The following is a 25787-nucleotide window of genomic DNA, read 5'->3' on the forward strand; positions in this document are numbered from 1 at the left end:
AGGCTTTGGGCTTTTTATTTTTTATGAGATATATCATAAAAGAACATTAACAAAGCACAGGGACACGGCTCTCTGCACAGAGATCATACTCAGACATACATTACTGCAGTGTACCAAGGCAGAGCATTTGCTCTCCTTGCAAAATGTGAGTGAGTGAAGGTAAGTGTGACAGCAACACAGGAGAGCATTACGCAAAACAGCTTTTCAAACAGCCCAGGTGCTTTCCCAGTGTCAATGCAATGGAAAGCAATTCCATGGCTTAGGCTGAGCTCTATGCACTTTGGCCAAATCCCTGCTCATACTCAAGCCAACTGCTTAAAGCATAAAAGTCTTTTCATTCCAAACCAGTTTTAAATCAGAAAGCAAGTAACTCCTACAGGTCAAACGGCCATGTGAGGATCTGGGGAAGCTGTTCCAATAACCCAGTGGTCCAGAAAGACAAATACTTCATGTCAAACTCCAAACAAATTTCATCCAAAATTAATCATAGGCTAAAAGTATCACTGTTATTGCAGTTGGTGTCTCAGACTCATTTTAACCTCAATAATCACAGCCAAAGCAATACACGAAATTTGTAATGACTGCTAAGTACTAATAATTGCACTTGGGAACACATCACAGGGCTGAAATAACAGGTTGAGGAATACAGCCTGTCTAGATATCAAGTGTAACTTCTAAAAGTAACAAGAAATAAGAATGCGTTGAAGAAAAAAACCCAGTTCCTCATAAATGAGGTGGGGATCTACCAGGATCATACACCACACGAAAGAAGCTTTATCTGCCTGGCTGTTTTAGCTTTGCTCAGACTTCCAGTTTTCTTCTAACTGCATTAGATGCTGGAGGATTCTGGGGGGGGAAAACAATTCAAGCACCAATCCTCCTAACTTCATCAGGACTTGTTCTTAGCCCTTTTGTTAGTTCTCACTTCATCCTCCCCCTTTATCTAAGGCAGGCTTACTTTCCAAACATTAATTCCCACTCATAGACATTGTTACAAATTTCACAGGAGGAAAAGAGGCAATATAGGATGGAAATGCTAACTGAAATCCAACAGGAATTGTGTGCCTTTGACAATGCACATTTCTACAAGAGTAACGGGAGACAAATTGTTGTTAGAGGGATACAACCTTTCTAAGGGCAAAGGAGAAACAGTGACCTGCCAGCTTCACTTTTGAAATGTCTTTTCCCCCCTCTGCTAACCAGGAGCTACCCATACCTTTAACTATCAGCATTCACATCTTAAGCCTCAAGATACAACTTTGCTAGCCTTTCACTGTGCACTTCCACGTTCTGCCATCCCACATTCTATGCAAGAAAAGAGCCCTCTACAGTCTGCTGATGCAAAACATTGTCAAAACCCACTGCTCAGTTTGTGCAGCAGAAATTTTTGTTCCATTCCCTAGCAGGGAGAACGTCAAAGGGAAAACAGAACATATCTTTAGGGTGGTTTAAAGCACAAAGACCAACATGCATTGTCCCGTTCTCTTCTCCCTTTATAGTCTGCTTCAGCAGAATATGTCAGTGAAGCAATAAAAATATTTATTTTAAATACAACCAAATCTGTCAACAGGGAGCGATTACAGAAACAAACCTCAGGTTGCTTATACAAAAACTGAGCACATCAAGTTCTCAAGAGCATTCACTGCCACATTTCTGAGTATTTTTTAAAAGCCAGTGTGCATTTCTGTATTTCTTATTTTTATATGTTAATATATGAACAATATGGCTAATAAGGAAGAGGACATTTTTCCCTCTTGCTATAATTAGACAGGAAAGGGTTCTTAATTCCTTTTTCAATATTTCATGTTTATACCTCCAAGGGAAAAAACATGACCAATTTTCACCAATGTGGTATTTCAGCCAGGACTGATTTTTTGCACTTTTGCACTCAGAATGGTACCTCATCCTCAAAGGATAAGCACTTTGTTCAGTGCTGCTGCTGAAATACAACACAGACAGCATTTCAAAGTATGCCCCAGACTCAGCTCACTTGGGAAAGGTGGAGGGGAGGGCTCAGCATGGCACTTACTTTTTACTTTTCAGGCAACCGTAGAACCCAGCCATGGTCCTTCCCGCGAGACGTGTGCACACTTAATTCATCCTGGTGTGTGGATCCTGCAACTTCGTATCCTGCTCACCAAATGCCCATGCACGCACACAAGAAAGCCAGCATGCCGATGCAATTACCAGCCAGATAAAGTTCCTGATCTGAGGCCCTCAGACTCTGCTGAACTGGGTCCAAGGAGGGCTGTGCCTGTTCCATAAATGGTTATGAATTTGTTAACTCCCCCTTTTCCTGTCTCCTTCCAGCTCCTGGTAAGCACAGCATCCTAAGTGTAAAATACCATATGGCATTTGATTCTGTCTCCCTGTGGGACTAATGAGAGGCTTGGTTGTAATTAGGATGTGGAGAAGTCCTGAGGAGATTAATTGTTATTGTTAGGGTTTAGACAGAGAAAGGCTACAGAAAAAAACTTGCAACATCTTTGAAATAACCACTAAAAACTGTAGTCATTCTCCAGCACAAAGAGGGTGCCGGGGAACTTCCAGAACAGGCATTACCCCATCTCTCTCTAAATCACAGTCTATTCTAACAAGCTACTCTGCACATTAACAGCAAAAAAGAAAATAAAAAAATAAATCCCTGCAATATTGCAACGTCAGGCAAAAAGCTCTGGAATTTAAAGCAGCCAGTACACACACCATGTGAGACAAACACTGCCTGATGATGCCCCCCGTATCAGCGAGTAACCATAGTTCCTCACTACCACAGCGAAGGAGGTCTTCACTGGCTGTGAAAGGAGGAAAATGGCTACGGTTTAATGCTGGGGAATAGAAACCTCAAGCAGCTTCATCCACGGGGGTGACCCAAGCTTCACAAATTTCTGACTCTGCAATAAATTCATATGGAAATGTATCACAGCTGTTAATGACCTCTGTTGAGGTAAAAGCAGAGAGGTGAGACAAGACATTGCTTGTGCTGCCTGCACACAACCAGGGAGAATCAGCAGCCAGTAACAAAGTGTTAGCCTGTTCTGGAGGCACGTGTCTTGGTATCAGCTATTGATTAAAAAACAAGCATGCATACTTAAGCGTACTAAGCTCATAACTATCATAATTGCAATGGGAAGATTTACACTTCTTCCTAAAATATCAGAAGAAAATCCCATTTATTTGTATTTCTCAGCTACTACGTAACATTTCAATACTTGGGTCTGGCAGGCCAGTAAGAGGGAGTATTATATAAGTATTTCTATACAAGTTCATTTAAAGGCATTGAGAAGCAAAACCAGACCTAAGTGGAACAGTTCTTTTGGAATACTAAGAAAGAAATATGATAACACCTTTCCTGTAAGAGACACATGAAGTTTGAGAAACACACTCTGGTGAGGAGTCCCATAACTGATTCAGCTAGTTTTGCAACAGTGCAGAACTTTGAAATCTATGAACAGACAACACCATTTGGCTACGTTCTACAAAGCCCCTTACACAAAGAAAAGCCATGACACACGTAATAAACAGCAGCAAGTGCAAGGGCCATCAAAAACAGGAACCAAATCATATTCCACTCTATTTTCTTGCATAACAGGGAAGGGAAAACCTCTACAAGCAGCCAACTTCAGTGCCATGCACACAAGAGCTACAAATCAAACCTGACCTTAAGCTGCTATGCTTTCTCTCTCCTAGGAAAAGACAAAGAAGCAAAAACACAGTAACACCAGTTGAAGCTTTACCCAGTGAGTTTCCCTGTTGTCCTCAATTATTGCATTTGTCATGATGACTTCATGCTGAACTCTTAATCCCAATAGAAAAGGCCAACTAGAGAGCATTAGGCTCCAGCCACTAGAAAAAGCCTGCAGAAAAAGAGCCAAAATCAAGGCTCCAGTTTTGGGTATCAACTGCCAAGAAGGAATTCCTAGAGATTACCGGAGAAACCTTCTGACTGGCTTAATGTACAAAACCTTGGACTTAGGATCGCATCTGAAATCTGCTTGGCATTTAGTCCAGAAAATGCTGCCAACAGAAACATTTCTAGTAAGAAATGAAGGAGACCTTATGAGAAATTCACATTTGTGTTCAAAAGCAAAAAAGATCTAATGGCCTGCCAGTGAGAAGACCCAATCCCTAAAGCCAGTGGAAGGGTGTAATCCTGATGGCTTTGGAAGAATTTCGTCACTTTAACTGGTATAATAACTGGCCCACAAGCTTCAAAAGCTCAGATCTTTTGCTAACATGAAGCGGATTCCCTGTCTCCTAACCTCCTCACACAGTTTGCCTTCAGAATACATTTCCTTTCACTATTCTTTTTTCTTTCAAGTATTTTTGTCTTGAAATAACTTACTTGAATATGCAAATCTTTATCTATTGGGTTCCACTTAGGTCAAACAGACCTGTTCCCAGGAGCTGGCAGTTCAGCAACAGACATTGCACCATCTAGAAACCCCCTCACTTTCCAAGAAGCACAGACTAGTAAACAGTCATTAAAAATAATTACCCCACCTCAGGATTCAATCGTTTTTGATTCTCTATCTTCATATCTGTCTCCAAGCCACTTCATGGTACCATTTATTATTCACTGCTCTGCCTCTCTATCACTAGCACAGCTCCAAATTGCTACACACTGAGCTTTTTGGGTACAGATATGAATCGCAGATGCTGATAAACATCATGGCTCTATGTCCACAGGTAAATCGGTGCAAGTAAGACTTTACCCCAGGACTGACAGCCAAAGAGTCACTGTGCTGACATTAGCTCTTCACTTGCAAAGTGCTACAGCAAATAGGCTGCTCTACTGCCAGTTAATTAATTAAAACTGTTTTCAGCTTGGAAAATAGATGAACAACAAATAACCACAAATGCAGACTTTGGCAAAGTAAAGATGGTGCATTAAAGATAGGGAAGACAGCAAGTTTAAACACCTGGAAGCTGAATCAGATCTGGATTTCCTCTAAAGTTCGTGGCTTGGCTTGATTGAAATAGCCCAGTCTGGGCCCACTTTCCTTTGAAAATTAGAGTCTTCCCTATTGGCTTCTTCAAACTCACTGTCAGTGCCTTCCCTCAAGCCTACACCCCTGTGACCACTGCACATCCAAATACACCTCAGTTCATCTTCTGCGTCTGCAGACAGAAGCAGAACAGGTGGCAAGCTGCCCTCCCACAGTGCTACTGGCAGTGATGGAGAGGTAGCAGCAGAGCTCCCAGTGCCTGATAAACTTCTCCACAAATTTCTTAATTTCTCCAAAGGGAATGAGGGAGGCAGGTCTGAGCAAGGCCCAGGAACCCAATCCCTGAAAAATGCCTGCACCAAAATATAGCTCCTAGAATCAGCAAGGTAGCTGTTCCACAGGCATTTTCACCTGTGTCATTGCAAGAAAGGTCTCTTCAACATAAGTAACCAACACAATTAGTAATCCAACGAGGGAAAGTCAAAGTGAGCTAAAAAACACTGGCATGTTTCCACAGTCACTTCCTACACATACATACGTACACAAGGTACACACCAGCAGCCTGACAGCAGGAGTGTTAGGAGCTACACACACAACCAGCAACTCAAAATATGTTTCATGTCCGACAGACCTACTCCTTTTCTTACAGCCTCTTGCAAGATCTCTGAGGGCTCACAACATCCTTGCCTCCCCAGCTCTCAGGTACCCACCACTTCACACTTTGCAAAACGTCCATTCAGAGCTGGCGTGCATGCAGTCATCACACAGGAAATCCCATGATTCACAAACATGGGTGTTTGATTTATATAGCTTTTTAATTTACTTTCAGAAAACAATGAAACTTTCTTTGACCAACAAATGTAGAGGTAGGAACTGAAATCCTGCCATTTCAGATTCCGTTTGTATTTTGGTGTCTCTGAACTGAATTCTTGATAACAAGGCAGACTTTGGTCTCTCATTTTCAGCATTTAGCCTCTACCAAAATCAAGGCTACATCCACCTCTCCTATTCACTATAACAAAGTCACACTGGACTGCGTTCCTCTGGTAGGTTTTGCTGTTGCAAAAACCAGTGTCTATCAGGTGAGAATTCACTAAAGGGGGTTTACAGCTCCTCCTATCACCACTGCAATGGGCTGAGCTATCATATACTGATCTATGGGCACCTGGATTTTATATAATGAAGATCCTGTGTATTTCTTACATATGTTGCATTTGTACCCCTAGCAATATTTCGCACTTTTCAGTTACTTTACCTCCCTCCACCTTTCCCAGCACCACATGCCCTCCTGCATCCTGTGATGTCGTTGAAGCTATGCAGCTGCAGAGGCCCTTCCCTCCTTTCAGGGCAGGGCTGTGTACCCCCAAACAACTGATATTTTCTGTTCATTTGTGTCACTCTGAAAAAGTGACCCTGTTAATGTGTCAACACCAAATGAGGTAGGTAGGGCAAATCCAACAGTCTAGCTTCCAGTTCTCATGTCTTCACCACTGAGCAATGAAGCCTGGGTTGACTGAGAACTTTCAGGCTATTTCTTTATGCTGCATTTGATCTTGTCCAAGTATTTATAAAAATGTGCCATTCCAGCTGAACTGCATGTAAAGCACTCCTTTCATTGCACCATGGAATAAACCCTCCACAGAAATCTAACCAATAACATTGCAAGTCACTCTTTCCATACCACTGCATTGGGCATGTTGATTGTTTACCTGTGTGCTAACACAAATGCGACTCTCAGGAAATAATTATCTGAAGCAGAAATTGATTCAGCTTTCTTACAAGTGATATTGCCAGGCTGGCAAATAGGCTTGGCTTGGAAATTTTCAGTGAGAGCTCTTTCAATGCTAAAGAAACAATTAAATATGCATCACTGATGAAAGCTGCATCAGAGCTCTAAACAAACAGGGCTGCAATCAAACACAGTACCATGTAGAAAACAAAGAAGTGAAGAGATAAGAGGATTTCTGCCTTGCAGAGTTTATACATCCATCTGTGATTAATATTAGGAGGAAAATAAGGGTCAAAGCCTGTCTCTGAAACTGAAAGTCAGGGGCCTCTAACTATGCCCTGTATCAGCTTTGTATTCATGCATATAAGCCTGAAGAATTCGCCATACTTGGCCTGGAGTGTAATTACTCTATGTTGATCTAATTTTTGTCTATTTTTACACTTTGTGTGCAATGTGTGGGATTGGGGGGATTTCAGTTGTTATTCCCGGTTAGAGGACTTCCCATAAGCTCCTTTGATAAAAAGAATGTTGTAAAGAAAGCAGCAATACATATGAGCTCTTTGATTCCAGTGTTTGGTAATTCTGAGGTTGAATCATTTCTTGCAGTTTACCACAAACACTCTGTCTTCACCTCTGAGGAAGGAGTGAAAGAAAACTGTGGTGTGGGGTATTCAGTGCGTTACTGAGTTCTAAATATGGCCATAAACACACTGGTCTACTAAATCTGTCCTTTGTGTCCCCACAGTCACATGTGAACTCTCCCTGGATTATCTAGAGATGAAGGTCAGGCCATTTTGAAAGGTAATTTCCCCTAGATTTGCAACAGGATCACAGATGTAAACTCAGGCTTCAGTGTCAGAAAACACCAATTGCCAAACAAGTGATAGAGATAGAAGTATTTGACATTTTACAAATCTACAAGGATTGATTTGCATATAAATATGTCATTTATTTATAGAAAAGTAACAGCATCCCTGTATAGACACACAATATAGCCAGGATGTGCTGCCTCTCACGTATCTTTTCTCATCCAAGATCATAAATCTAAAAACCTAACATTTTAATGAGTCTGGATGAAAAGCAGATTATTTTTGACACAGTGGAAGAGCTTGGTATTTCCTGTGAAAATAGGAGCATGGTCAATATTTAATATACTGGGAAACTATGGTTCTTTTGTCTAAGGGTGGGGAGTGCAGAAGCTGAACAAAGGAGCTCTATTTCTACACATTCTGACTTAAGAAAATACCATGTTAAAAATATTAAGTTCCAACAACATAACTTTTCCTTCTCAGCATTCAGGCAGGCACCAATACACAAGACCATCTGGAAAGAAATGTGAGAAGGCAGTACGTAGCTACAGGCATATGGACCAGTGCCTAGTCTAGATGTCGAACATCAGAGCTAACAGTGAGTCTAAACAAATATCCTGAGACGATGTGAATAATGAATTGAGTTTTCCACACCCCATTCTTCCCAAATTCCTCTCTAGGGATAGATCCAGTCTATGTCCTTGCAATACTCCTGCCAAGCTCCTTTGGAGACAGATCAGACCATCATTGCCACTAATGTTTGTGCTGTGAACAGCAATCAAGTTTAATGACTTCCCATGTATATTAGTTTTGCCCTAAAATGTAGGCCCACCTCTCCAGAATTACTCCCGATTTGTCTGTACAGGTATAAACAAGAGGAGAACCAGAGACTCACACATCTGGAATAATATTCCTAAAGCCATCAACATCCTGATGACTGAAATGAAAATTCAAAAGCGAAGGTTATCTCTGATACCATCTCGGTGCTGTCAGCTGAAGTCATAATACCGGAAATCACAGAAGCGCAGCTCTGGGGAAAAGGCTGTCTGACTCCAGTGCCTGCACACACAAGGCTAAAGTGACCATTAACCTCCAGAGAAGGGCAGTGGGGTCCCAGAATGTCCTGCCTGCAGCTTTTATTGCTCCAAGGGGAAAGGAACAGAAAAATAAAAGTCAAAACTGCATGATCTTGACATTTAACTCAAATTAGTAGGCAATGGCAATATCACGCTTTCTTTGGTAGCTTTCCTCTGTATAAAGGCACAAGTACAACACTTGGCTCATTCCACAAACTGCAAAATAAGTAGAAAGAATTGAGTAATAAATTTACTCCTACCACTTGATATCTGCAAGATTAATCACAAACACCAGACCTGCGTCCCTCTGCACAGAATATATTACTCCATACTGCAGATACAGCTGGGAGGACTGAGGCAGACTAATTCAGTGACTATTCTAGAATCCACAAACTGCAATTGAACCCAAAGCTCCTGGTTGAGCTCCCTTGCTCAATAAGGAGAGCCAGAAGGACCCTACAAGAATAGGCACCCTATAAATATCCAAGATAACTCTAAGTTCACTAGCCAGCCTTCAGCCGTGGGAACTCTTACAGGATCACTGCCATTGAAACACTGAGTTAAATTTGAAATCAATGACTGCACTACATGAGTTGGCCCAGCCTGTCCAGAGTTTTAAAATCACCACATAATAAAAAATACCTCATACTGAGCCAATTTCACCAGAACAAACCCGCAGCTCAGCAGAGTCCTTGCACAGCAGCCCAATGCATTGCTCAAAATTCAAGTTCTGGGAACCTTTAAATACCAAAGTGTGTTCCCGATTGTCTCTTAAATATGCTGGAGCTGTTCCCATCATAATGGGAAGGGAAAATATCTAATAAATACCCAGAGGCAGGAAATAAGCTAATTGCAGAAGAATTTTTCCTAAAATTGTTGAATAAGCTATAGTTCTGTGCCACTAACTCATAACCACATGCTTCAACTGGATTTCCGCTTGGTCTTTCCCATTTCAAACAGTTTAACCACAGATCTGTACATACATTTAAGTAATACACAGAGCTGATGGGTCTGTCATTCCAGCATCACCAGTACCTGAAAAAGCTGCAGTTTAGAGTCATTACAAACTTAAGACCATGCTTTGGTATCTTTCTGCTTTACCACAGAGATTAGGGGATATCTACAGCTTTCTTGGGATAAATGCCACTCCCAGCCTCACTCCTCCAACCCCTATTGCTAGCCTTTAAACAGCCTCTTTACTTGAGATCCTCTGGCACTGACTGCACATACAGAATCCTTACTACTAAGCAGTTCCTTCAACCCAGGTAGTTTCCATACAGTGAAATACCAGCTGATGCTGCAGGTGCAAACAGGAAGACAAGCAGTTGTCACCATACACCAAGTGGCTGAAAAGACACCGACCCCTCCCACAAGCTACATCAGCACCTACACAGGAATACAAACATCCTCTCAGGAAACGGCTCCTTTGGATATAACGTAGATGCTGATACAACTGACACTGTCTGGCATGGTATTAATTGAGTCCTCAAGGGACTCAGTCTACTGCCCAGAGATAAGATAGTGTGAAGTTTAAAGATTAGCCATGCTTGTTCTGCACTCAGAGAGCATCCTTTGCTCATGAAAATACTAAGCAATCCCTGCAACTACAGAGGACTACTTATATGTAATGTGTATAAAAGTAGCTAGTATTTAAAAGCAACCAAAGGTTGATGAGCTAAGTTACAGGATAGATTGGCACCACTTTCCTGATTACACAATGCGTATATTGTAATATTTTCTCAGTGCAGATGAGATTCAATATTTCACAAATGCAACTGCAACCAACTACAAACACAAAGCCCTAGTAAGATTTCTGGATTTTATTCCTAGTTTGTGCAAAGTTTTCTCACCATCCCATGTAATGGGATGTTAGTAAAAAACATGCAAAGGAAATGCCATTTAATGTTGCAGAACAATCACTGGTCATCTGTAAAAACAGTGTTAGTAAGTTGTTATCTTTATCAGAATCAGTTACAAAAACATTATCTCTGAAGAATCCCATATACACTACAAATGTAACACCCCTTCCTCCAAAATAAAAAATCTTCAGTATATTTCCTTTGGAGGAACAAGGGCATATGACCTTGCTCTATAGTAAAATAACAACCTCAGTGATACCCTATGACTGTCTTTATGCCCCTTGTCACTGCAGAATTAAGAGCAGCAGCAATGGCCGTGGTTTGAGGGCCAGCAGAGCAGAAGAAATGTGATCACCAGAATCAGAGCACATAAATTGCTTGTATTCCCTTTTTCTTCTAATCCAAACCACAAAAGTTGTGGTATTGTTTATAACATAGTTTCTTCAGACTCATCACAACAGTAATGACTGGTTTGTTTCTTTTCTCCTCTTTCCTCTATTTTCCTCTATTCCATCATTTTCCACTGCTTCACATTAAAAAGATATAAACCCTTATTCATAGCTTCGAAGTTTGGCAAATCAACTAAAGCAAGAACTTCTGAGATAAAGGAGTCTTTCCTTGACTCAGATTTCTTGCTTTAAGCTCATTTATTGTAAGAACATTAAAAAAGTACATGCTGGTAGTTAACAGCAGGTGTACGAACAGTCTAATGTTCCGCATGCTCTTGAACTCTTAGGAGCATACAAACATGGTGCATTGTGGGTTTGAAACTCACTCTGACATTGAATAGCTGCATGCTATGACTCCTTCAAAGACCAGAATGTTTAAGCACTTACAGCTTTATGCATCTGCAAGTAAGGTCTTTCTTGACATTATGGGGGAAAAAAAAAAAAAAAAGGAATAAAGGAATTTGGAAAAATCTTTCATTAGTGTTGAACACAAGGCATCTCCAGCAGAGTTTACTCGCCAATGCACAGGAGGTTTTCTGTGCCCCATTCTCCATAATGTTGTGGTGACATTTCCCTTTTTTTTTTTTAACTAAGATTTAAAGAGACAATAATATAAATCCACAAGATCCCTACGAGTGTTGGATCATTTGCTGGCAGACTCAAATACAATATATAGATTGAAAAGGCAACAAAATCAAGCAAACACTGTTCATACACACTTCCTCCTTGTAGCATATTCCTGAGTTATTATGTTATGGGTCTATAGATTATAGAGAAACTCTTGGACTGTCTCTCATATGAGAAGAAAAGTATCTACCCTGCTTGCTTTTCCTCACCCTTCACTTCCTCCTGCTGAAATAATGATACGTATCATATATTAAAAAAAAAAAAAAAAAAAAAAAAAGAGTAAATTCAGGAGAACTCAGAAATCCTGACACTGTTTGAAAGAAAACAGGATGAGAGAATGCATCATCTCTCAACCTTCCCCCTCTTGTCTATACCAGTGCTTAGGAATATACAAATAGTTCCTTGAAACATAGGCATAAAATTTATCCTGACGCTGCAAGGAAGAGCCTTATACTCTCGTTATCTGGCTGCAGCCCCATACAGCAAGTCAGCAACAGGCCTGGGAAAGGTGCAGGTTTGCCAGACACCACAATCCAGAGCAAGACAAATATCCCCAGGTTGCATGGCAAAGGCTGTAGATTCAGCTCTCCTAGGCTAGGAATTTTTTATTTTTATATATATATATATAAAAAAAAAAAATCTTGGCACTCAAAAGAGCAAAGACTGGCAAAGAACCAGCCAAACTACAGAAGAATTAACCCTTATCTGCTGGCAGGTATCCTTTCCCTCATAAACTAGTACAATACAGAAATGGTCTCGTAAAGTGTAAACTGGAAGAAAGGAAAGAACACCCTTGACTGCAAGCTACTGTAATACTTCCTGGCAAATTATAACAGTAATATTGAACAGATGTCTGTGAATGATGGCAAACTCTTGCTACTAGTAAATATCAGTTAAATTTAAGAAATGCATGTTCAGCAGAAAGAAGAAAGGGCTGGAACAGCAGATGAAAAGCCAAGGAACAGCAGTGAAAGCAGGATTGGCCATATAACTCCTTCACATACCATTTTCCTAAGGTTAGCTCCAGAGAGGGCGTCAAAATTGTAAGCAAAACAATGAACTAACCTCCATTTCCCCCGCAGGCTTTTAAGCAGCAATTGAAAAAGAAGCTGTGAAATAAGACACTCGTTACTTCCTACAGTTTTAAGAGCTTCAAGAACTGCAGCCACCCAAATTCAGCATTCCTGAGTTGGAAAAACTACGTGACAGCTTCAACAAGTAAGTATAGGAAATAATAATTGATGCTTTTTTCATTTTCAGTTTCTGAATCTTTAATGATCCTGCATTCAAACTGAGTATATATTTTGGCAGTTTTGCCTGGTTTTGTTTGGTCAGAAGAATGTTCATAGTCTTGCATATGATCACTTGGCTGTGCGAGCTATGACCTGATGAGATCTCATGAGATTTATAGGGGAAATGCAACAGTCAGCAGGGGCGAGGGAGGAACAGTAGTTAAAACGACCGTTGTTAATAACATCAGCTGCAAACCCCTGTGTCTGCTGCTCAAAGAGGTGATTTCAAGTTCTAACTTGTAGCACTCCTTCCATTGCACATGCAAGCTGTCAACCAAAGATATGGAGATAAACCTCTCCAGATGGAGAGAAATCTATTTAGTTTTATGCTTAAACTATGCAATAGATTGACCTTAAACAGACAGAAGAATTGGCATAAAAACTCATCTAGGGGGATGACGAAGGGACAGGACTGCATTTCCACTGAAACCTATTGCATGAGATTTTGTTACTTGACATGTGTTTGAATTCATTTAGAAGAAACTGATGAAATTCAAATAGCATCTATGCTTGTGGCATTGGCATTCCTTCTAAAAGCTATTTTAAACTTGAAGAGGATGTATATGTGTCTGTCTACGCATGACTCAACATGATGCTGGTGGCATTCCAATAAAGTCAAGACAACGATTCTTGAGTTTGGGCCATATCCAGAGCTCATTAAAATCAATGACAGCTTTTCCACTGAATTCAGCTCTTCCTATCATAGCCTGGGTTTGTAGTCTGCTGCTTTGTCCCGTTTGACTCACTGCACAGGATGATGCTTCTGTTACATAACCAAAGATATTGAGACCAACCACACCATATACACAATCCACAGCACAAACACAAGGATTACTGAAAATCCTCAGGAGAAAAAAGATACATAAAAAATTAGCTCCTCAGCTTGCTAAACTAATGTGTACTTTCTTTGCATTTACAGAGAGAGAGCTCATATAAATAAATATGAATGAATCTCTAACACACTTCAACAGTATCAGATACACTAAGCATTCTGGTCAAAGTTGTAGTGGATTTTAGCAGAGATTAGAGTAATGATTAAAGATGTGTTTGTTGGTATTAAACATATTAGACCCTCTCCCACTTACACAAAGCGTTGTTCACTGAGTGCCCACTTTCACAGCTCTTCAGAACCAAGAAACATCTCAGACCTTCTTTCAAAGTTATGCACGATCCCAGTATCTGCACTCACAGCAAGTGCTTTCTTATGAAATATTCTAAATAACCAGTGATGTCTAAATAAACTTATTTAATTTAGAATCTAAATAAATGGGCCTGCGTTAAGCTGGTCTTCAGACCAAGCACAATTTCTTGTTTCTTGCCTGACTGTTGTGCATCTTCTGCTAAAAGAAAACATAGCTCTGCATTTCTCTGCAGTAAATTCTCTGACTGGTAGATAATACACATTTCAAGTGGAGACAAGTATTAATTTTGAAATGGAAGCCAATGCCAGTAAAACTTCTTAAGTTATAAAAGTTAACTTTTGCTGGTTAAGTCTGCACTTACTGGCTCCTGGGAAGACTAAAAAAGAAGCCTAAAAGGGAATCTACTTCCCAAATGTCTGAATACAGCCAAAAGCCTATGCTGTGGGTTCCAAATGATGAAGAGTTTTGACTCATCAAATCTGCACTGGGCATATCTCCATATTTGTGGTCACAGGAATCTATGACATTTCATTTTCAGGATAGTTCCATCACATCTTTGACGGAAACAGAAGCAAACAGCATAAGTGGAAAAGTCTTCCAACTCACAGTGATCTAAAAAAAAATGTAGGAGTTTACTTTTGGTTCATGTAATGTCCAGGCAACTTGGTTTTGCTTAGTAGAAAAAGCATTTCTATACATCCATAATCACATAAATGTATATAGATACTAAACTTGAGTCAGTCATACAGTCCAAGATAAGAAGTACTCCGCACCTTCTTATACTATAGCAAGTAAGAACTGAGCCAACTTTGAATTTTGTGGATATGGACCCAAATTTTCTCTTGGGTTGGACAGTTTTGGAATCCCTGCAGACCTCACACCCCACTTGTGCAATAAGGCTGCATTTTTCTATGGTTATGTAGAAGCTCAGCCTGGAGAAGTATAACTGATTTTGTGATAAGTCATCTACTGACATTCTTTAGAAACAGATGAGCTATTTCACTAAGTCAACATAACTTTTCAGGTGCAACATTCTTCAGGAATTGGCCTGAAGCACTAGCAATGTACTGGTCCATACATTATATAGCAAGAAGACCAGACTATAAACAACTGATCAGCCAAAGAGTGCAAAAAGTGATTCCATACCCATGAAATCACTGTATTAATTATTCATTGTATTTGTTTTATAACAGCAAGATAAATATGTATTTGCATTTCTCATATCTACCTGCAAAGGTACTGGAGCCCTAATTATAATTTATTATTTTGTGTGACAGAAAAAGAAATAGAGAACTCACATTCATGAAGATATAAAAGATAATGCCATCAAACCTACCTTTCCCTTTTGAAGGCTCCTAACAGTATACTTCAAGTTACCTGCAACCTCCTCCAGTTTCCTCCAAATACTAGAAGGACAACACAAAGTGTAAAAGATTTACAGCGACATTCTGTAGGATATTCTGTGCTCATACCCTGCCTGCAGCTTTTTACCTTGATGAAAGGATTTGACCTCACATGAGCCACTCCTACTTGCACAAAGGATAATTACAACTGGAAATTCAAAGTCGTTACGTGCTTAAGGCTTTACCCCTGCATACAGTTGTTTGTAAGATCAAGCTCTTAAACTATGGAGTTTACCAGAAAATAATCGTGAAAGAAAAGACATAGTGGGTGTTTTCATTCCACTACAGGTTATGGATCAGATCTGCTCCCGTTACAAGACCCTACTACTTCTCTAATGTCTCTATTCCATACGTGCTCCGAGATCTCATGGACTCTCCAGACCCCAACACCAGCCTCAATACTCTGCACCTGGGACACAGCCAGCAACTCCACTAACGATGCAAGAAACAAAGTCCAGCTCGTATCAATAACCGTGACTACTCCAGCTAACCAACATCGGTTAAAACACTATTCCAGGGCACACACTGCAGAGGTGTCACTGAAAGACGGCAAGGCTGTGAGTTAAGGATGCCCGACAGACCCCACACTCGCGGGAGCAGTAAGGAGATCTCGGCCAGCAACCTCTGAATAGAGCATGTGAACAAAGGGAGCATCACTGAAAGCTCACGCCGCTCGCGTACGCCACGAAACGCCCATCCGCGTTATCCCACGGCCGCCAAACCCCACCTCTCGCCGCCGCGGCCCCGCTCCGAGGGGCAAGGCAGGGCGGGAGCACCGGGCAGGAGCCCTCCCGCTGCCGCCGGCGGGTACGGAGCCGCGCCCCGTCACCGCGTCCGTCATTCCCCGACCCCGCCACTCACCGGCCACCGCCCGAGCGCTCCGCGCTGCTCCGCACCCACCGCCCCCGGGCGGCGCCGCCCAGAGCGCACTCCGGTCACCGGGTCTCGCGCACCAGGTAGCGGGCCCCACCTCCCTCGCACCGGGCTTGGTGGGGGGGAGTTTTCCTCGTGAGAGCGGGCGAACGGGGCCGTAAGTAAAACCGGTCCTTGTGAAGCACACCGGTACGTGCAATGACACCATTTCCCTATCAGACACCAAGGGAGCAGAGATCACATCTCCTCTTCTCCCTAACAGCACTACTGAGTTGGCTCAATCTGTGAATGCACCAAGTTTCCTTCGTGTCATCAGTTATTTTTGGTACATATACCCCTCCTGGCTCATCAGACCTCTAAGCAAATCCAACTTGTTATTTTCAGGAAGCCAGGAATTTTACTTACTCTTCCAGTGTCAACCAGCATGCTTTCCAGGGATACTGAGACTGTCACATCGCAAGAACCACAGGCAGACTTATGTTTTGGTTTTTTTTTTTCCCTTGCCTCTTCCAGAAGTATCTACAGCTTGTCCAGACTGGTTCTGACATCTGCTGCCTTTCAAAATCAGAGCCCATACTGAGAATTCACACCCAGATTTTCATTTGTAGTTAAAAGACATCTCCAAAACTTCCTAGTGTAGCTGCTGTACACATTGCCCGAGCAAGCTTTATCACAGCGATTGTCAGTCCTTTTTGGCATCACTGGATCAAAATCCATAGTCCTGGCAGCCTAGAAGACAAGTACGCAAAGGGGAAGATGAGGCTGGGGGGGAGGGGGGGATTTTAGTTGCAAACTCACATCAGTATGTTTCTGAGAAAAGCAGCTCTCCAGCATGAGCAGCCTCTGCCTTTCCAACCCCTGCACTGACACATTTTCTAACACTTGGTAAAACTTCCCATCTGGAGCTGTTTTATGCTGCAGATGTTTACACATTTATCTCCAGGAATGACAGGATCTTGATTGCCTTTGGCACGGTGTCATCTTCACATTGCAAAGTTCTTTCTTCTCACACTTAGCACAGATAGAAAGTCAAAAGATGCAACTGAAAAATAAATAGGAATGTGATGGAGATGGAAATAAAATCTAAAGAAGGGGTCCAGCAGAAAGATGGTCTATGCTTTTGATCTGAGGACTAGATGAATTAAAATTGTCAATCAGATAGCTTTGAGAAAAAGAATTCCTGTGGAGGTCTTCCAAAGGAACAATGAAAGAATGCAAGGACCAAACCGACTTGGCAACAGTGGGGTCCCCGTGTATGCAGCCAAGGTCATGGGGAAGGTAGGCAAAGCACACTTTGTTTAGAAGCATTAAATATGCTCTAAAATATTCATTAAAACTATCAGACAAGTTCCAAAGTGAAATAAAGCAGTAAGAAGAATGCTGAGGTGTAGTACAGCTAATTTTGCTCCATCTCCTAACAGATGCTGTTTATCAAAAACACAAAGAGGAATATTTTAAAACTTAACTACTCTTATTTGCAAGGATATGAAAGTTCTCTGAGCTCAAATGCTTTCTTCAATTAGTAAGAAGTGAGCATAATATTGAAACTGCTTTATCAACTCATCTTATAGATGTTGTTAACAGAATGGTTTCAAGGAGGAAACTATTGTTGCCTACAGAATGGAAAGGAAAACCTGTCTGGGACAATAGCTAATGCCTGTGGTATTTAACCAGAATTGGGGCCAACTCCATTCTGAGTAGAACCTCAGTTCTCTTGGAAGGAATTGCCAAGTAAACTCGCTAGCAAGAAATGTATAACACAGGGTTCATAAATTTAGATCATTCAGACTCATTTACCATAATGTTATTTATCCCCATTTATTTATAAATACCTGGTTTTATTATCTCTTAAGAAAGATGCATTCTGAGGTATATGAATATTTTTTTATATGCTGCAAGGTAAAAAAAAAAGGAGAGATTGAAGCTGGGCAACTGTCACTTGCAGTACCAGTGCTCGTGAGGCAGATAACTGGAGATTCCATTAATCTTGACAATATTTCCTGGCCCTTCCTTATCTAAGAATGAACTGTTCTTGGATGACCTCACTAGGATACTAGGCATAAACAGAGCTGCTTTTACCCTCCCTTTGGAGTCTGGTTCATGGTCACATTCAGGGTTGGGGTTGTTCTGGAGTTTGGTGTGGTTTTTTTTTTCTTCTCTCTTAAACAAAATGCATTATAAAAAAAAAAGAAAAAAAATCCTTTCAAATTTCTGTTTTTTTTTCCTATACCTATTCCTCTAACAGGTAATATCAACACAACAATGTGTAACTGTCATGTCTACACTGAGCAGAATTAACTGTCATGCAGGTAATAATTCCCCTAGATGGAGTACTTCTAAAGTTTCAGAGATTTATCTGCTATCCTAAACAGGACCAAAACACAGACCTACTTTATTACAAGATACATATTTTAGTCACCAGGGCAACGAAACAATGAGATTTCCAAGTTACACAGCAGGTAGAAGCAAAAGTCAGTGTATACCGTGGAAGGGCAGATCAAGGTCCAAGTGCAGATCAGTAAGACAATGAGCTTATCAAATCAAGACAGCAGGTGGATCCAAACACCCTATCTTGCAAGAGCCAACTTGTTTAAGTACTTTAGTACTGAGAGGTCTTGAGTGTATCGCAAAAGACAAAACTTCTAATCAGTAGCCCAGCGGGTCACCGAGTTAAAAGCTTCTGAGAATTAGAAATTAAATTAAACTCACTTACTTCAATTTTATTCAACTAAATGTCCCAATGACAGGTTCAGTAAAAGCAGCCTTCATCTACTGAAGCAGGGATACGAACCACCTGCCAAGCTACACTCCAACCTCTAGGCTAGTACACTGTATTTCTGCTGCATGTACGCTCTGAATGATACCAGCCGCTTATATGGAGGAATTGATGATACTCTGACTGGACACTGATTTGGGTTCTTTCTGAAGGATGGCAAGGACACAATTTGTAGAGACAACTACTCTGACCCAAAACATCACTTCTGCCTTCTCACACCTGATACCAAGGAGTAGGCAACAGCAGTAGCACTTAGCTGCATTGAGCACTCCAGTTGCTCTATGTAAACACCATATTCAGTAGATACATCAAGTTAATACTTCCTTCATCTTAAGTTTTACTTCACCAAAATTTCCACTGAACAGAAGCCTGAATAGAGAGGTCCACAACTGGACACTCCATGTTATAACAGTGCCTTGTGCTCGCTGCTTCTGTGGCTTTGGGGTACAGGGGGTATGAACCTGAATGGGGAAACCTCAGAACTCTGGCAATTTCCTCCCTTCTGTCCTACTTCGAGCTGGGCACGATCACACCAAAAAGGTGCTGTTCCGTCAGGAAAGCAACGGCTCGCACAGGATGGATTGCGGGGAGGGACCGGCCGGGTCCCAGCAGGCCAGCACCGGCTCCAGCACTCGGCTAACGCAACTCCGAGGTTATTGTGACCAAAATTTCTGTCAGAGCATGCGGCACGGAGCGGCCACGGCAGCTCCCTGACCCTACCCGGCCCGACCCGAGCTGACCTGCTGCAGCCGCGCGAAGGAATGGCGGCCGGCGGCACCCTCCGCGGAGCCGTCCTCGCCTCAGCTGCACATCGTTCCCGGCAGGGTCGCGGGCTACTCGAGCTGCTCTCGCCATCGCCTGCCGCACACCACCACCTAGTGCCGGAGCCGCGCCAAAAGCTATCCGGTTCTGAGGCCCCCTCACTGAAGGCGGCAACCGCGCCTCAACCCGTCCTCAGCACCGCCCTTCTCCTGCCCCTCAGCGGGCCGGCTCCTCCTCCCTCCCCGCAGCTGCACCGCGACTCAGAGCCCGCCGTGCCGGAACGCAGCCGAGCGTGATGCCCCGCGAGGAGCTGGCGGTGGCCGGCGAGGAGGCGGCGGCGGCGGCCGAGGGGGGCGGCCTGCTGCTGGAGATCGTGAGCTCCCCGCTCAACCTGACCCTGCTGAGCCTCTGCCTCTTCCTGCTCTACCGGATCCTGCGGGGCGAGCAGCCCGCGGCGCAGGCGGGCGAGGCGGACCCGCCGCCGCTGCCCAAGATGAAGCGCCGTGACTTCACGCTGGAGCAGCTGCGGCTCTACGACGGGGTGCGCGACCCCCGCATCCTCATGGCCATCAACGGCAAAGTCTTCGACGTGACCCGCGCCAGGAAGTTCTACGGGCCCGGTGAGGGCGGCGGGCCGGGCCCAGCCCGGGAGCCCGCGGCTCTTTGTGCACGTAGGGATCACGGGGGGCTTCGGCGGCGTGGCCGCCGCACAGGCCCGCCGGGCCGGGCCGGGCCCGGGGCTGGCGGCTCAGGGATCGTCGGCCTCCGCACTAGTGCCTGGCCTGCCGCCTTCCCTGCGGGGTGAACGGTGGGCGAAGGTGCCCGCGCCCTCTCGGCCCTGCTCACGATCCGGAGATCTGGAAGGGATCCCTTTCTTGGAGCTGGGAAGGGTGTGCGCAGCTCGTCTGTGACAGGATCACGCAACAGCAGCGCTGCGAGAGCTGCCTGCCTGCCTGCCTGCCCGGTGGGGCGGAGGGCAGGATTACTGCTGTTGCCTGGCTCCGGAGCCGGGCCCCGCTGTTGTGGAAGTGCCGGCTTTGCCAGCCCACGTCTGTTCATGATTCTCTTTTATTTTCCCAGGGTGGGTTGTGCCGCTGTTGGGCTGGGTGGCTTCATCACCCTCGGGTGCCTTTGCCTGCTGCAGGGCAGCGGAAGCAGTGTTTTCTCAGTGTTTACATTCCATTTCCACCTTTTAGTGGACATCACTCTTTTGCATAATATTTAAACTAAATACCCAGCAATTTAGATTAAACCAGCTTCTTATCAGGAGTGCAGGCGGTTGAAGCTTGCAAAGATTGAGTAAGCTATGCAAGGGCTCGCAGAGCAGCTAGCGATGAGGTGGCTGGACTGTGTGCACCCAGGGGACAGTTTTATCACCTCCACTAGGACATGGGGTTTTCTTTGTAACAGAGGCCTCGTGTTAAAAGTCTCACTGGGACTTGATAACGTGTACCAGCATCTGTCAGGCATAACTACTCCTGAGGTGTCCAGAGCTGGTAGCTGCTATAGTGGGCTGCCAGCATTACTCAGAGAAAAGGAGAATAGTGCAGGAGACTCGTGTTTGGAAGCATGATGAGATTATTACTTTTGGTCCAGACATGGGCTGGAGACTGTCACTGAGTGGTGTTTGACTGTAACTTTGCATTCTGCAGCAGTCAGGCTGAGTTAGATGTGCTGTTTTGTATTTGTGCAAATGAAAAACCACTTAAGGACCATGCTTTGGATGCCACCTTCTTTGACAATAGTAAAAGCTGCCTGCAATTTGATAATTGCTGAATGGTTCATCACAGTGTCTGCCCAATTTGATTTTCATTTTAATAAAGCAGTAAAAGTCTTCTGATGCGTATGGGAAAAAGCTCGCTCGGGGAGGTGTGGGAGATGTCATGCTCTCTACAGTAACCCGAGTTAACAACTTCTTTAAGCTCCCTGAAAAAGAACTTTCAATGTCTAGTTGCAACATGTGATATCTCAATTTTCAGCTTGTCATGCAAGCAAGTTAATCTTTAATGAAGTTTAGCAAGAGTCTGCCTTGATAGCTCTCATTTACTGCGAGTTGCATGTTTTGGTCATTTGAGTTCATCTTGCATTTTGAAAGCTTTAATAGATGTTCCAAGTTGATAATTTCTATCATCTCCCATATTTTCTGTCAAGTCATCCTTTCAGCTCTTTAAGTCAGGAGCATCTCTTAGAAAACTTCCATTTCACCTCAGACTTTACAAATCTTCCTCTGTTCTTCTTTCCGAGGCTATACTTCCTAATTTGTGTACTTATTCTTACCTTGTTCGTATGTACCACACACCATTCTGTGGCTCATTGTCCTGATGTTTCAGCAAACTCAGTATCTCTTACCATGGTTTTGTTTCTTGTCATCTTCCTCTGTTTTCCTTCATTACCAAGTAGAATAAAACATGTCAGAAAATTGAGGCATCTCTGACCCACAGGCCAGGGTAAGAGCTCATCATCTGTTTGAAGCTGGGGACTCTGATCTGTTGCCTCTAATAATGCTGCTTCTGATTCTGTTTTAAAGAGGGCCCGTATGGGATTTTTGCTGGAAGAGATGCATCCCGAGGTCTCGCCACTTTCTGCCTGGATAAGGAGGCTCTGAGAGATGACTATGATGACCTCTCTGATCTCAACGCTACACAGCAAGAGACCTTGAGGGACTGGGAGTCACAATTCACTTGTAAGCAATTTTAAACCAATTTACAAAGAAGTAACTAACCAGTGTGTAAGAAGGGAAGCAACGGCTAAAAGGCTGTTTCAGCTGGAAGCATCAGTCTGGAAACTTACTTTGAGTTAATACCTCAGTTTGCTAAGTATTACTGGAATTACCATTATTCAAAAGAATTAAGAGAAATGCCATATTTTCCTTCTGTGTTCTTCCTCTCTCTGCTCCTTACAGAACACTGGGAGAGACAAAAGCATTCCATCACAGGCAATGATCTTTAAGACCACACAAAAAGTTGACAGGAATTGGAAATTCAGAGCATGTTTTGGTACAGTTAAGACCCCATTTATAGAGAGGATTGGATTTTAATGTTCTGAGAAATGAAGCTTCTCAGAAATAAGAGTAAACATTTGAATTATTACTTCTTGGATTTTTTTTCAGTTTTGAAGACTTTAGGGGTTTTTCGCCTTTCTGCCCTTGATAATAACGTTTTTTACTCTAAATAAGTGACTCTGCATGGCCTTGTGGTAGCTTTATCAGATTCATAGACGACTGTATCCAGCTGACCTTCTCCCCCAGAAGGCGATCAGGGAAGACCAAATACCACCTCTGTGCTTGCAGGCAGCCTGGTCATTATTGTATTAATGACGGACAGAGTGGCAGAGGAAAAAAAGCAACTTGCACACTTGAGATGTCATTTCCCAAATTAACAGAAGAAATTCACTTTCATACTTGCCTTGTATGTCTATGCTTAGTATTAAAAGTTTTAAAAAGGTGATTCCAGCTGTTCTGTATTGTGTGCCTCAACTTGCTCAAAAAGGAGAATTTCAAACCACAGTTTTGTGGAAGTTGCTGTGTTGACCCTTGTACCGGGGCATGCCCACTGGTATCATCATTTTTTTTCTCATATTGTGTATCTTGTTGATGAAAAATTACTTCTCTGTATCTCATGCTGCCTTTTAGGCAAGTGAGCACCAAAGGGATTATTCCTACTGAGATAAGACAAAAACTAAACATATCAGTTTTTCTTCTTGATGAATGTTTGTATGTGTATGTGATGGAAATTGCATATACAGAAAGTAGTATAGTGGAAATCAAATGTTATTTTAAGTCTGGTGTTTGGTATTAAAGATTTACTATCACTAGCTAGAATGGAACTTTCCTCCACATAATGCCATTAGAACCTCTCAGTCCTGACCTGATGTGCCCCTACTATTTTGGTGCTCTTCCTGTCTTAATGAAGACTTAATCATGCCACACTGAATGGCTCTTTTATTGTGCTAACAAGCATGCTACCAAATACCTGACCTCAACTAATGTTTAAATCTACCTTTTCAAGAGCTGGGCATCAGGACTGACAGCAAACTGTACTCTTTTTATTACTGTGTTTCTAGTAAATTTGGCAATTAATTGTTTTAAATTCTCACTAATTATAACAACAACACTAGTGTGAAATACCTGTAGCCAAAGGCTTTGTTGAAGTTGACAGATGAGCAACATAGCATAGCTCTAAGTTCTTACACGTATATGATCTTAGCATTTTTACATGTTCAGAAAGAGATATAAAGTAAGAGGTTTAGCTGCATAATCGGATAATAGATCTGTCTTTATCTTTGGGAGAAAGGATAGAAAGGATCCATCTTCTGAGCTATTGGGTATTTTCAACATGCATTACACAAAATAAAAGCCCTTGAAAGTTGTGTACGTGTGCACACATGTACCTGCCTCTGTGTATAATACGTAACCTAAATATTTTAACAATGCCACTGGTTGAAAAAATGGCTTTGACTCTGGCAAGAGAAATAATCTAATCCAGGATTCTGTTTCTTAGCTGGATGAGACCTTCATTTTACACGTCTTTTGGCTTAAGCAATAGGAGAACACACTCACTTTTTGTGTTTCTTACATCAACATTAACAGCAGTTCAGGTAGTTGATTTTGGCTTTTCTGCTTCCCCCAATGTTTGGAACAAGTCACTGAGACCCATTTATTATAATACAGGCATTCTGTCAATTCAGGAATCAAGCAGAGGAGTTAAAAAACTGCAAGTTCAGGGCAGAATAATGATTTGTGTTCTTTTTTTTTTTCTCCCCCAGTTAAGTATCACCATGTTGGTAACCTGCTGAAGGAGGGGGAGGAACCCACTGTATACTCTGATGAAGAAGAGAAAGATGCCAAGGATGCAAAGAAAGACTAGAAAGTGCAGCGAGGAACAATCTGGTTTTGAATTGTAAAGGATCATTTGTAACATTCCACTTCTAAGTTGCAACAGCAGCAATCCTTACAAAAGGTCCAGAGTTACACTGAGTTGTTTCTATTCAAAGGTTTTCTTTTCAAATTCAGTGGTAAACCACTAAAGGTCTAAGATTTGTCTTCCTTTAAACCTGCATATCTGAAGTATGCACAAAAATGTCTGCTGATAAAGTAAATTTTGGCAATAAAGAACTACTTCTGTTTTTCCTCTGTCACCATTTAGCACAGAGTAAGCTGAAATCCAGATTTTAATTCAGAACCTAGCACTGCAGGCACAAGCACGAGCGTAACTTCACATATGCAACACAAATTCCACTAACTCTTGTTTCACATTAGTTCTGTGGGATATGGGTCTTGGATTGTAATTCCTTTAGAATTCCTTTAGAAAAAAGGATTATATTTTATTTGTCCATGAAGCATCATGCTCATTTGTTGTGCAATGTAATTCAATATTATGTAAGATAATTTGGCTTTTAAGGAGTTACACACTAGCTTACAGAAGGAACTGCTTTTAAAAAAGGTAAGAATGCTTGAGACATTAAATCACTTCTAGATACTTAAAAAATTAATACTGATGAATACTTGATGTATTCAGTCATGCATAATGATGCATGGATTAATACTCTTAAAGCACATCTGAAGTGTTACAAAGAGTTAAGATACTACATGTAAACTAGAAATCACTAAAAACCAGGTACATCATGAAGTGTGACTCAACTGGACTATTCATTTATTTTTTCTCTTACTAAAACTCTTCTGTGAATTTTAATGAAATGGTTTTAAACAGGGAAGATAAGCTGCAATTGATTCCTAGGCCTAAAAAAGGCAACTTGCTGGTATGGTGTGATTAACAAGTGCCCTTGTACATGCAGCTTTAACCAGCAGAAAAATGTTACTGTTCAACATACAAGTTTCCTGTACAAAATAAAACAACATGGTATAAGCTGTTTCAGCATCGAGGCCTTTGTTGCTGTGGAATGTTGCCATTAAAAGAAACAGCACAATCTCCTGCAATGCTGTACCTGTGGGACCTGACCTTTGAATTGCTTTAAACTTACTTGCACTCTTAGCTCACATCTATGTTTAATTACTAGGTTTGTTCCGACTATCTAACCTAGTCTCC

At 42.2% G+C, this 25787-nt stretch overlaps 2 protein-coding genes across 5 annotated transcripts in view; one reads left to right on the plus strand and one right to left on the minus strand.

The window, feature by feature from the left end:
* The window catches only part of KIAA1210 (KIAA1210 ortholog), a 58675-nt gene extending 41772 nt beyond the window's left edge, over nucleotides 1–16903 (minus strand). For 2 of the 4 annotated variants that reach the window (XM_062613335.1, XM_062613334.1), the window contains exon 1: nucleotides 2030–2227. In XM_062613335.1, the coding sequence (XP_062469319.1) occupies nucleotides 2030–2064 (35 nt within the window). In that variant the 5' untranslated portion in view covers nucleotides 2065–2227. Of the gene's footprint in view, nucleotides 1–2029; nucleotides 2229–16610 lie in introns of those variants that run through there. The other 2 variants (XM_062613339.1, XM_062613333.1) reach the window with 2 other exon arrangements.
* Nucleotides 16904–19969: 3066 nt separating this feature from the next.
* PGRMC1 (progesterone receptor membrane component 1) lies at nucleotides 19970–25611 on the plus strand. The gene is made up of 3 exons (XM_062613357.1): nucleotides 19970–20363; nucleotides 22271–22426; nucleotides 24508–25611. The coding sequence occupies exons 1-3, from the start codon at nucleotides 20039–20041 to the stop codon at nucleotides 24606–24608; spliced, it is 582 nt and encodes a 193-aa protein (XP_062469341.1). The 5' UTR covers nucleotides 19970–20038; the 3' UTR covers nucleotides 24609–25611.
* Nucleotides 25612–25787: the final 176 nt, after the last annotated feature.

This window comes from Pezoporus occidentalis, unplaced genomic scaffold, assembly GCF_034315485.1.
Source record: "Pezoporus occidentalis ecotype Australia unplaced genomic scaffold, CSIRO_AGI_Poc_V1 ctg165, whole genome shotgun sequence".
Classification (NCBI taxonomy): domain Eukaryota; kingdom Metazoa; phylum Chordata; class Aves; order Psittaciformes; family Psittacidae; genus Pezoporus; species Pezoporus occidentalis.

What these genes read in the sequence shown, in the direction of transcription:
- PGRMC1 (XM_062613357.1), top strand. Translation starts at nt 20,039, where the DNA reads ATGCCCCGCGAGGAGCTGGCGGTGGCCGGCGAGGAGGCGGCGGCGGCG. An exon ending in CAGGAAGTTCTACGGGCCCG is followed by an intron (nt 20,364 to 22,270) that starts GTGAGGGCGGCG and finishes TCTGTTTTAAAG; the next exon opens with AGGGCCCGTATGGGATTTTT. An exon ending in CTGGGAGTCACAATTCACTT is followed by an intron (nt 22,427 to 24,507) that starts GTAAGCAATTTT and finishes TTTCTCCCCCAG; the next exon opens with TTAAGTATCACCATGTTGGT.